Source organism: Macaca mulatta, chromosome 11 (assembly GCF_049350105.2).
Source record: "Macaca mulatta isolate MMU2019108-1 chromosome 11, T2T-MMU8v2.0, whole genome shotgun sequence".
NCBI classification, from domain to species: domain Eukaryota; kingdom Metazoa; phylum Chordata; class Mammalia; order Primates; family Cercopithecidae; genus Macaca; species Macaca mulatta.
Window position 1 is genome coordinate 53282187 of NC_133416.1, and position 12785 is coordinate 53294971.

At 37.3% G+C, this 12785-nt stretch overlaps 1 protein-coding gene across 13 annotated transcripts in view; it reads right to left on the reverse strand.

Moving 5' to 3' along the window:
• The window catches only part of SLC38A1 (solute carrier family 38 member 1), an 82402-nt gene that overhangs the window by 14444 nt on the left and 55173 nt on the right, over positions 1–12785 (reverse strand). For all 13 annotated transcript variants that reach the window (XR_013400574.1, XR_013400573.1, XM_077952541.1 and 10 more), the window contains 7 exon segments: positions 7336–7409; positions 5809–5901; positions 5437–5518; positions 4364–4446; positions 2822–2880; positions 2587–2703; positions 1298–1377 (listed from right to left, as the gene is read on the reverse strand). Coding sequence is in view for 11 of the 13 variants with exons in the window: in XM_077952541.1 (XP_077808667.1) it covers positions 1298–1377; positions 2587–2703; positions 2822–2880; positions 4364–4446; positions 5437–5518; positions 5809–5901; positions 7336–7409 (588 nt within the window). In the remaining 2 variants the exon portion in view is untranslated.

Genomic DNA, 12785 nt, shown 5'->3' on the forward strand with positions numbered 1-12785 from the left:
GAAAGGGTATCTGCCTCACCATTGCTGAAGAGACAGACAAAAGACTGGCAGCCAAACAGAGCAGTGGGTGAAATGGGTCCCTGGGTGACATATCAGACCTTTGTACATAATTAAAAATATTGTGGCAGGAAAAAAAAAAAGATGCCAAAGATATATTTAAATTCTCCAAATAGAGGATCACAAACTAGGAGTGATGTATATATACATAGATGTAGATGGTTTAAAATTTAGCCATGTATCAATTAAATATGAAAAAAAGAGTGGATTCAATTCTAAATGACATCAACTTTGTTTCAAAATGGAAATAAATACCAATATTGTCTATCTTTTCTAAGTTTTTAAGATTATGCTATGGTGACTATTTTTGTTTATGTTTGATAACCGTAGGCTAAAAAGAGAACACATGAAGAAGTTTATAAGCAGGCCTTAATTTTCTCAAAACCAGCAATCAAAAATAAATCAATAAATCCATAGAATTTTCTTTTTTTTTTTTTTTTTTTTTTTTTTTTGAGACAGAGTCTGGCTCTGCCGCCCAGGCTGGAGTGCAGTGGCCGGATCTCAGCTCACTGTAAGCTCCGCCTCCCGGGTTCACGCCATTCTCCTGCCTCAGCCTCCCGAGTAGTTGGGACTACAGGCGCCCGCCACCGCGCCCGGCTAGTTTTTTGTATTTTTTAGCAGAGACGGGGTTTCACCGTGTTAGCCAGGATGGTCTCGATCTCCTGACCTCGTGATCCGCCCGTCTCGGCCTCCCAAAGTGCTGGGATTACAGGCTTGAGCCACCGCGCCCGGCCAGAATTTTCTTAATAGTTAAAAATGAACAACAATATTCTCTTTTCCTAGTTTGTGGCCTTAACATTGATGTCTTATTGTCTGATTTACTAGCCTTTTCACCCAAACCAACAGGCAATCAGAGACAATGTATTTAGCAGTTTACAGATGAATCTGAAGATTATCACCCGCTTGTAAAATACGCATACATAATGGAAAGCAACACAAATACTTAAACTGTCCTCGGTGATACAATATTCGAAAAACCAATTAATGAAAAAGCCCACATGGTTGGCTACTTTTTATGTTTATGACCCCCCCAAATGCTGCAAGTTTCTGATTTTTCTTGCTTTCTTGATTCTTAAAATACAATGCTTGTTTAAGAATGGCAGGATGTGAGTAAATGTTGAAGCTAGGTGACGAATCCACCTACGTTCATTAGACAAGTCTGTTTATTTTAATTCCACACTTGCCTATTAATGAGGAGATGTAAAACGATTAAGATTAAAAAATTAAACAAATTTCTTACTCTTTAAGCTCACTGTAAATTGGCAGGACTGATGGGTGGCAGACAAATGCAAATGCAATGGTTGGTAAAGCATACACGGTCTATTTGAGAGAAAAGAACAGACATTAGGAAAAACACTTTTACCATAAAAATGACACAGCTCCAGTATTTCTGAGCTCTTTTCATCTGACAGCTCTTCAGAATCCCTGGATTATTCGGTTATTAGGAGGGTTTTGATCTCCAAAATAGAAGCAGCTTTTCTAAGAGAGCTTATCTAGCTAGAGCCATTAGCCACTTGTCACAGAGGGACTTTGGATTTGGCTCATCTATGGCGTATTTTATATACTCCAGGTATACAACACCCCTGTTTATACAGCATGAGCCATTTACATGGCACTCTTCCTAGGATAGCTCACTGGGTCCCCACAGCAATCCCAAGCAATAGGCAGACTATGGCTATTCTCCTGGCTCCCTCCAACAGGTCAGGTGACTGGCCCAGCACTCCCACCTCTAGTTTACTGCTCTTTGCTCTACATCAGGTGCGTGGAATCAGACTTAAAAGATATCCTCTGAAAAGAAAATCTGTTTCATATTGTACTACTTTGGCTATATGCTTACAATTAGAGAGAAAGAGAGATAATCCAATCTATTTAGTTTTCTTAGATAAGGCTCTTTGAAACTCTCAAACTCAATCTAACTTCCTATGCAAAAAGAAGTGAAAACTAGCCCATCTTATGCCCTAACTCTGCTGATGCACTATGCCAGGCGTATTCTAACAAAACCTTGTAAGATACAGAATAGAATCCTTATTTTTACTCAAGAGGTTGGGTGACTTGCCTGAGGATTCAAATCCAAGCCTGACTGACTCTATAATCCTCTGTTTCTCATCGGTATCAACAATATTTTAATAGTATGAGAGTCTTTTAAGTGTCAGTTTGTGGTGGCATCTACATTTCAACTGTGCAAGCTGAGGAAGTCTGCAGTATTCCTTTCTGTCATCACCAGAACCAGGGGGCAAAGGATGTTCCTAATCTGTTTTTGAAGCATCACCTAGCACTCTACACAGGAAAAGCTGAGACAATTATCCAGAATGAGATTTTGACAGGGAATGCTTAATGGTAAGAGAGAGTGTAAAATACAATATTTGTATATTTCTCAAGGATCTCTCCATAGATGTGTAATCTAGAAGCAATGGTACCATGTGTTCTTTTGAGAACTAATACATTCAAAACAGTGCAATTACAAGTATGAGAAATAGAATGCCCTTAATAAAAATGCTCGTTTCATCTGCAAAAGATCAGGAAACTTACCTTTGAATTGATGGTAACATATTTTGGCGTACACATGTCAGCATTTGTTGAATTAGCACTTATTGTTGAATTTAGCTCTGGAACAATGCAGGGAATTTGAAATTTCTTGTAAATAACCTGGTATTAAGAAGTATAGTAGAAGCAGTATGGACTTTAGTAAAGCCAAATAATGAATAATTATTACATGCCATTGTACTGTCACAAAACCAAACCAGCCATTTCAATCAGCACTTACCACTATTAGGAAAAAAACCATACAGCTCAAGGAAAATCCACTAGTATAGCCAAGATACCCTTTAAAAAAAGTAAAAAATAAATTATTTCTTTTTTTCCATTTTAAAAAATTTTGGAGCTACCCATCATAAACTGTTATTACTTCAAAATTCATCACCTCATTTATTTCAATGCATTATTTCAAGCATATTTTAGAGCTCCAATAATAAACATACATGCCCAAGCGAATACAAGATTTATTATTTGACAGTGCTACTTTATTTGGCAAAAAAATGGGGCTCTGAATAAAAACATTATATTATGTGTTTTGATTCCAACTCTCCCTGCACACTAGAGAACACAGACTCCCAGAATCCAGCCGAAAAGAGCCTTCCAATTTTTGTTGTAAGTCTGTATTGGTGGACTCTGATGGACTCCTACGGGCAAACCCATTTACTCCTTGATCCCCTCAATAGCTCTTTATTATGCACTTATTGTGTGCATACCGAATGTCAGTTATAATACTTTTCTCCCCAGATGAGAGAAAGTAGATGAAGTGAATTTCCAGTGGTAAATTGAGTATCTGGGGATCTTTAGCTAGCTCCCTGTAGAATGCCTAGGCGATCTCCAATTGCCACCATGACCTCCAGAAAGGTAGAGTTAAGTAGCCTCTCAGGACTGCATTATTTTCAACCCTGGGGAAGACCTTTTCTCTACTTAACTGAAAAGAGCTACCTCTATAGGTATGGAAAACTCAGATGCAGAAACCGGGAAATTAAGTAGTTAAAAAAAAAATCTATTTATAAACCTCACAGAACAGCTACAGAGGTCTGATATTTTGATCCAAAACAAAACAAAAACTGAGGCTCATAATTGTTGTTCGAAGAACTTTTATCCAAACTTTTGTTTGAATTAGCCCAGAATTAAAGTAAATACATTTTACAGGTTTTTGACTGGATGGCAGTCTGGCCACATTATTCAATGTATGAAATTCCCCTAACATCAGGCATCCTTGTCTTCAAATACAAGCATAAAAACAAGTGGTAGATCAAAGCCAAATGGATATGACTTGGGGATTATCCACCATTTCTGACTTTTGATTTATCTCTCCCACTTCGAAGAGAAATAATTGAGGCTGGCTAGACCCTCTAAATTTATAATACTTGTGGGTATAAATCTAGGCAGCTTTCTGTCTTCATATTAGATTTGAAAATATATTTATCTAAATAATGATGGTAGTTAAGACTTCGTATGAAGAGAATTCCATTTTTTGGACTTTTCTCAGAGTAGCATATAAGTTGTACTTTTGAAAATAGCCCTGTCTGTCCTGGCCCCAGAACCTCCCTGCTCCCCTCCACAGCTCAGTAGAGGGATTGTTTAGGAGGTCACATACTGACTATTGTTTTTATCCCATATTAAAGTTGGGACCGATTAATACTTGCAATTTATCATGCACTTAATCTTTGAGCGCATGCAGAGGGGAAGCTGCATGCTGTCCATGTTTACTCAGTTTCTGATTCACTGGGGCACTGCAGAATATGATAAAAACAAAATCTGTCCTTACCTAAGTTCTTCAAGAGACACAGAGGGAGAATTATGCCAAAGGTAACTATCACCACCAGAACTCGGCCATCCACGTACCAGGCTCTGAAAGGCATTTCAGGGGTTAGGTTATATTTTTTTAGAAAGTGACATTTTTCCCCCTCCAGTGTAAAATTTCATGATATATATTTTTATTAATTTTTACTATATCCATTAATTTTTAAAATCATTATTCAGATCTTATCCAAACTTTAACCCCAACCACTACTTATTTACTACAGCTTCACTGCCATGTAATGGAAGAAGGAATATTGTTGTTGTTTTTTCTTTCCCATGGCTAAATGTGGCATTCTTTTGAATTATTTACATGGTTTCAAAACTGAATGCATACATTGTATTCTGTCAGATTACAACTTGTCCTACCAATTATTTAAAGAGAAAGCTCCTTTTTGTTTTGCTGGGCTAGTATCAGCGAGAAACAAGTCACCACAGGTAGGCATTTCTCTCTCCCTGATCCCTTGGATTTGACCTTGAATCCTGAGAACACTAGAAACTCTGGCTTCTATGATTCTCCCTTGAAAGAAAACAGAGAAACTAAGACTGACAAGAACTGTTAAACAAGAGGGAGTCAAAACACAATTGTGCCAAATGTAGCTGCAACATTTTCCAGGGTTATCTATATCTTTAGTGAGGTTGGCTCATGTAAATTTTGCTTCCAAAATACTATGTCCCTTCTTTAAGCAAGAGGCTAGGGTCTTAATTTTTTTTTTCATGTTCCACTTTTGTGTTAAAAATATTCCATATCTGTTCTATTTCACCAAAACTAGATATAGATTTCAAGCTCTTGGGAAAATGCAGTATCTACCACTCACAGCATGACAGACAAATCTACTTTTCAAATGTTCATATTCAAAAGAATCTCCTACTTTTTTCATTTATGTAGCCCCAAAGAAATTTATTGTTGAAACAACAAACAAACAAAAACCAGCCTAGGAAAAACTTTCTGCAATATTCATAAAGCAAGAATTTTGATTTGCCCATATTTAAATTAAAAACATTTTAGTTATATCATTTAAAAAATGATCTATAACTTACGAAAATGTCTCTTCCTTTCCCATGAGAAACTTTATGGCAGAGGGTAGTTCATTTTTTACGATGAAGAGGTAGCTCAGCATTGCTGAAGGCAAATGAGAACATTTTTAGAAAGAAGATACGAAGGCTTACGTTGCAAGCTATATAAAAAGTTATCAACCCGTTCTTAGACCAACCGTCAATAAGACACAAAGGCAACTTCAGCTACTCTAGCAGGATTTGTGGCTTTAAATAAGTGACTGCTGTCTGCTTTACTTTCCCTGTGCCATTTTAGCAATGAGGATGATAACTGCTTGAATTCTGTTAAAATTCATGCGGCCGCTTAGCCACCAGAATTAGTTTCAAGTTATGTATAGAAAAGCATGTTCTTTTTACCTCCAGTGTTCTGTAGAGAGGTGGCTCCAAAGATTACGAACTTCCCGGTGGTGCCAAAGACTTGTTCCCCGAGCTTTTCATACACCATGCAGCCTATTTAAAAATCAAATTTGAGAACACAAGAAATGACAGGGTTCAGAAAGCTAAAATAGTCAAGATTTTGTCATTCTACCGACAGTTCCCCAAGTTACTGTGTGCCTTTCTCAAACTCACACAAATAGTCATTTTGGCTTTGCAGGGTTTAAGGTATCCTCATTACAAAACAAACTCTTGACATTTTAAAATGTGAGACGCAACCATCATTTCTCCTTTTTCAAGTTGGCTACCAGAGCATTACAATTAACCTATTAGGTCATAAGGCTTATTTTTAACTACCTCTACCTTACAAAGGGGAAATTCCTTCTGTGATCTTTGTCTTCAGGTCTGGTACATACCATTAAAACACATATTTGATTTTAAAAGATCCTAATAGTTGAAACAAAAGATTCCTTTTGAATTAATGACTGATTAAGCTAATAAGGAATTATCTTAATAACATCCCATCAATGCCTCCGTGTTCTAAATGTAATAACAAGCTTAGACACATTTTAATAACCATTACATACAAAATCTAATCATTCATAAAATGCAGTTCAAATACATGCAACTCATAAAAGAGAGTGGAAGACTAATCTGTCAAAAGCATAATTTGTCTGTAGCAAAATTTGAAGATGTTCAACTAGCTCATCTCAATAAATACTAAAATTCGAAAGTATTCACTTTTTAAAAAGTGTTTTATTTCTTTATAACTGTTCAGTTCATATTTTCAAAAGGTTCATGGAGAGCAATATGGGGCAGGCTATAATTAAACCTTTGTTTAATTTCTCATAAGACTGATGTTTAAACTAGACAATGGTTAGCTCCTCAATTTGTTATAAAATGTTCCAGTTAAATGGAGTCATGTATATATAATAATAGCTGGCCAGTGTGGTTTTAGCTAATGTAAAAGTCAAAGAATTACAAACATAATTCAGTGTCCCAGAAATAGAAAATAAACACTTCAGGTATTACACTGCCCAGAGTACTTGAAGTCTCTTCATAGCTTGCTCACTCCCACATTGCCTCAGGAGTAAAATTTTCTGCTTGGAATATGCACAAGAGAATGAAAGGTCTGCTTACTTTTAAAACCTTGGAAGCTATAATATAAAAACATGGAATCTTTGTTCTGGATTTATAAAGACCTAAGGAAAAACTGAAGCTTTTAAAATGAAGTCATTTTAAACTAGAAAAACAGGTATATAATTGAGGGTTCACTTTTTAAGTGACAACATTATTTCCTCATTGTCCATGACAATTTAATTTATATTTTGCTGCAACTGTTTGTCTAGATAAATACTCCCATAGGTCTTCTAATCACTCTAGGTCAAAGTAGTCGTTCTTTTTAATAATCAAATTGCTGTACAGAGAGAGAAGATCATTTGCTCCATAATGTCACCATAAAAATAATTCACCCTGGTTTTAACAAAATCAAACATGTCCTCAGCTTACCTGTTTCTTTTGAACAGATCAGTAGGAGGTTTATTGAATATATAGACAGCAATGTCACTGAAGTCAAAAGAACCCTAAGGCAAAGAAAATAAATCTTGTTGTAATAACTAGAAAAGAATATATTCTGACATTACAGTTTAGAAGGGCAAAGATTTATTTGTATGGTTAACACAATTTGTTAATAGTATCCAAATTTTGGAACCTATTAGTCATCCCTGTTTTAAAATCCTCAATAAAAATGTCCTACCAAATAAAGAAGTGCTCATTAGAATCTGAGTAACAGTTCAAATTCTTCATGTAATTCAAAGCCCAAACAGCTCTCTGGGAGCATTTCAGTTGAGATGACTTTAAAACAACATTATGAAAGAAAGCTTTTGTAGTCTATGTTGCACTCTCTGTTACATCCGGGTGAGAAAATGTGAGAATGGGGGGTGGGAGGAGCAAAGGGAAAGGCTGGCAGTGACCTTAGGAGAATGACCACCTGACTTTGGGCAACTTGCTTAACATTTCCCATCTCTGGATTCCTTGCCCATAATATAAAGATACAAGCCAAATGATGTCTCGGGTTCTGTTCATCTATTACTTCATGGCTATTTTAACATCTATATATTGGGCTAATAATGTAATTTACTTTTTTTGCACCTGGTTCCTCTTAGATGAATAAGCACCCCTTGCTAACTAGTGGGAAAATTTGACAATCAAGTATAATGAAAAGACTTTTTTGAATGATGAACTCATGTTTTTGTTTTAGTACATCTGGCTCATTATCAAACGCTTCTCAAGAAAAAGTGCAGTTAAAATGATGTGGGAGATTATATAGATGATTTCTGAAACATTTGGTTAAAACAGACATGATAATTGAAAATAAAGCCTATTTATTAAAAAAGAAGAAAAAAAATCCAGTCCCCAAATGAAACCACTCACTTCCTGATGTGGGAAAATATATCCCTAGAACAATACATTACTGCAATTGACTCTACGTTTGAGTCATTAAAAGCAATTATTTTTCCACCAAGTGCTGTTGAGAGGCACTTGGCACATCACGCTGTTCGCTCTGCGTGGGCTGCTTCCACCTGGCCCTTCCCCCTCCCAGCACACCTGTTGAAGGCTGCTCTAGGCCCCAGCTCATATGCCAACCCCTCAGTCGCCTTCTCTGGCTCCAGGCAGAATGACTGCTCCTCAGCTGTCTATGATCCTACTGTATTTTGTTTCTCCCACATACGAGGCAGCCGTGAGGAGATAAACCAGGTGTACAGAATGGTCAGCAGCAGAACAGATGAACTGCCAGAAACTGGCCAGCAAGCAAATGAGGGGCAGAGCTCAGCAGAGGCAAAACAAGCACTAGGAAAAAGAACAAAAGACCTAACACTTTGGGTAAAGGCCCAGCTGATCTGCCAATAAAGGGGAATTTAAGTTAAGATATGATTGGTAAGGAAGTGCATTCAGATCTGGACTTATTTCCCTAAAATCCTTGAGTGAGGAGGCTGATTGATATGGTTTGGCTGTGTCCCCACCCAAATCTCATCTTGAATTGTAGCTCCCATAATTCCCGGTGAAAGATGATTGAATCATGGGGGCAGTTCCCCCATACTGTTCTTGTGGTTGTGAATAAGTCTCACAAGATCTGATGGTTTTTTTTTTTAATAAGGGGAAACCCCTTTTGCTTGTCTCTCAATTCTCTCTCATCTGTGGGCAAGTAAGATGTGCCGTTAGCCTTCTGCCATAATTGTGAGGCCTGCCCAGCCACGTGGAACTGTATGAGTCTGTTAAACTTCTTTTTCTTTATAAATTACCCAGTCTCAGGAATGTCTTTATCAGGAGCATGAAAATTGACTAATACACTGATTAAGAGGCTAGGTCACTTATTATCTTTTCAGGTTGAGGGATGTGAGAAATGGAGAGCAAGCATTTATTAACCAACCCAGTAGTTCTGAGATACATAATGGAACAGGATTTGATATGCTCTGTCACAGAGTAAGATACAGGACCTAATTGTGGCATGATTTTTTTTTTCCATCAAGTAAGATAAGCAATATTTATGTCAAAGAAGCAAGCTTTGGGTTTCTTGCAGAGTTCATTTGTGTTTTCAGGGACACAACACTAAGTAGCCACTTCTACATGAACATGTGACAGGCCCTAGAGGATTTCCGTGTGGCACAGAAGAGCGCAGGCTTCCTAGCGGGGATAAAATGAGTGACATCTTAGGATGAGCCAGATGCTATTCGAGAGTGACCATGTGCCCTACTGGGTCTACTCTGCTGGGACCAAAGGTGACCAAAGGGATTTTCCCATGGGCCCAAGGCTAATGTATAAAGAGTATGACCTTGTAGGAACTATCTATGTGCCTAGCAGGAGGGGATAATTATGAATATTTACCTAATGATTTACAAAAGGCCCTCACCCTGGAGAACTCCGTATTTATTAGCAAAAGAAATATTCTAAGGAAACATTTGCTGTGTTCCCTCAGTCAGTAGCCCCGGCAACCACATGGTTCTTGCACATGGCTGTGTCTTAACACAATCTATGTGTTGAATCTCTTTATAGATGATGCTTGTGGCATCTGGCCCTTTAAGCACCATAAACTGCTATACCTCCTTTTCAAGTGGGAGAAAAGTATTGATTAGGGAAGAGTTTAGAAGTGTTCACTTATCTTCCTCACCCCACTTAAACACAACAGAATGAGGTACTCCCACAGTGATGCAAACAACCCCCTCCCATGTTTAAGAGACATAACATTGCACCTCAGAGTACTCAGAGTCTGACAGTTTTGCCTTTAACTGTCTGATCTGCAAAGACTCTCTTCTTAGTCCTTTCCCAAATGTAGATCTTCTCTTCAAAGACTGAAAACTACTATAAAGCAAAACCCCCTTTTTTATCAGATCACTAAGAGGCAAAGTGTAAAAGTAAAATTCTAAGACTACTTTAGCCTATACCAGAATCTGGCATTAATAGGATTAAAATTTAGAAAGTTTGCCTCCTTGTTCAGATTCTTAGAAAGAAGGACTATGTTGTCTAGTTGACTCTAATAGATTCTAGAAAGGGTTAGAAAAATCAAATCATAGATGTCTTGAGACACAGAAACCATGACACCTAAGAGAAAGACGAAAGAGGAATAACTGGACAGAACGTATTGACTTGTTTGAACACTTCTGTTTAGAGCATGATTATGCCCCTAATTGTCCAGGTAGATATCTGTACATATAATTATGGTTTCCTGGAAGAGAAACACATGCTGGGATTCCTGTGCTAACACAGAGGAACACAAGTGATTCCTTTTAAAAATTTCATCTGGATGTAATTTAAGCTTCAACATTGTTAACCACAGACCACAAGTATTAATACGGCTGGGACAAAAACCGGTTGCTAAAAAAGGTGTACTTACATGGGGACTACAGCTCAGTGATTGATAATAGGGCTGCCAAGGTGTTGATATTTCAGACTTATGTTCATCTTTGAGGGGAAGATCTAGAGCATGTAACTGTACATGGGTCATGGGGAAGGGGTGGCAAGACAGTTAGAATTGTGAAGAATGTGGTCAGGAACCTTCAAGAGTCTTTGTGTCAGCAACATTATGAAAGATGTGGTGCAGGACATTCTAGTAGATTTTTGAGTCTCCTGAGAAGAAACTTAGAATTTTAGACTCCTAAAGCGGGGAGAGACTTTCAGAGAGGACCTAGTCTGGCACAGCATTTTCCCCAGGACAGGAAACCCTTATACTCCATGCCAACACACAGGCATCCAGGTCTACAAAGTGTCTTTTAAAAGGGGACATATTATGCAACCCATTCTGTTTCTGAAAAGTTCTGTGCCTGGAACTGAGGCTCAGCTGAAATCACTGTTGCTACTTCTATCCTTGGGTCCTCATTTTACCTTCTGGACCTATTTGAATCTACTTGAAATCTAACACCTCTCCTACCTAACAGTCCTGAGGGTGCTCATTTTAAGATTGTGCTCTTTAACTCAAACATCTTTAATTCTTTGAACTGTTCATCTTGTGATGAAGTGTTTGGGCTGTTTACATCTCAGCGATGGTCCAGTTCCTCAACCATCCTTTTTAAAGGCTATGTGCTGAGATGAACACAATGCTATAACATCAGATTTGGTCCAAACAGTGCAAAGCATGATAGGATTTTTAAATTCTTTGAGTCGGACATCTTTCTTCTTTCAAGATGATCTATTTTGGAATTCATTTTTATGGCAACCACACAGTTTTCATTCTTTTTGAGCTTCTGGTGTGAATGCTACTAGACTGTCTTCCTAATTCTATCTTGTGTACTTTTTTTGTTTGTTTTTGAAGCTAAGTGCAAGACCTATATTTGTCTCCATTACATTTTATCTTTCAAGTCTCATGATCTCTTCTCAAATTGTTGATCCTTTTTACTTATATATTAACCACTGCATCTAACTTCATATCTTCAGTGTACCTTCATCCAAGTCACTGGCATCAACTTTGAATAGAACAAGACCATCTGGAAATGGCCCATTGTCCAGTCAACTGCTTGAAGCCTGGAAGTCGACCTTATCTCTCACCCATTCCCTCATCCTTTATATCTAGTCATTGGCAAGTGCCCTATCATTTCTACCTCCAAAATTTATCCCAAATCCACTCTAGTGTGGATTTTTGTTCCCATCTCCACTCTAGTGTGAGCCATCATCTTTAATTTCCGGATAACTGTGATCATCTTTACTTGTCTCCCTTTACTTGTCTCCTCACATCCATCTTCCACCCAGCAGCCAGAGTAATCTTTTTATTTTATTGTGTTATTATGTGTCTCCATCACTAGACTGTAAGACAGACCATGACAGTTTAATTCACCTATTTACCTATTTACATTCAACATCAAACACACACATAACAGAGTCTTCACTGAGAATCAGTGAATTTACAAACATTAGAACCTCATTGGCAAGTTATATGAGACTATGCCAAATATCTTAACTAAAATCAAGTCTCCCTCTATGAAGATAGTTCTGTGATCTACTTAGCTCACCTTATCTCAAAAGATGATATTAGTTTAGTGACTATTTAGAAAAACTCTGTTGGTCTCTACAGAGCAATCTTTTCTTCAGTCGTTGCACATAAACAAGCCATTTAATAATTTTCTCTACACTATTTCTTGGCATCTACTTTTTGCCATTTTTGAAAGTTGGGATTAAATTAGCCTATTTCTAATCCTCTGGGGATACTCTTGCTTTCTATGATTTTTAAAAAGATTTCTGATAGTGTCTTAGACAAAGTGGCATGAGGAAAAAAAGAAAAAGATTTCTGACAGTGGTCCTAGACGTATTTACTCTTTTTGCTGCAAGAAAATTTTGACTCATCTTTTAAACAACGAACATCTAAACATCTATTGAAAAAACGTTATTTATCAATGTTTTGAATCATATTAACAGAATCGTAATTACTTGGTCTTCCATAATTTACCCAAAGATTGTATGAATAATATTGT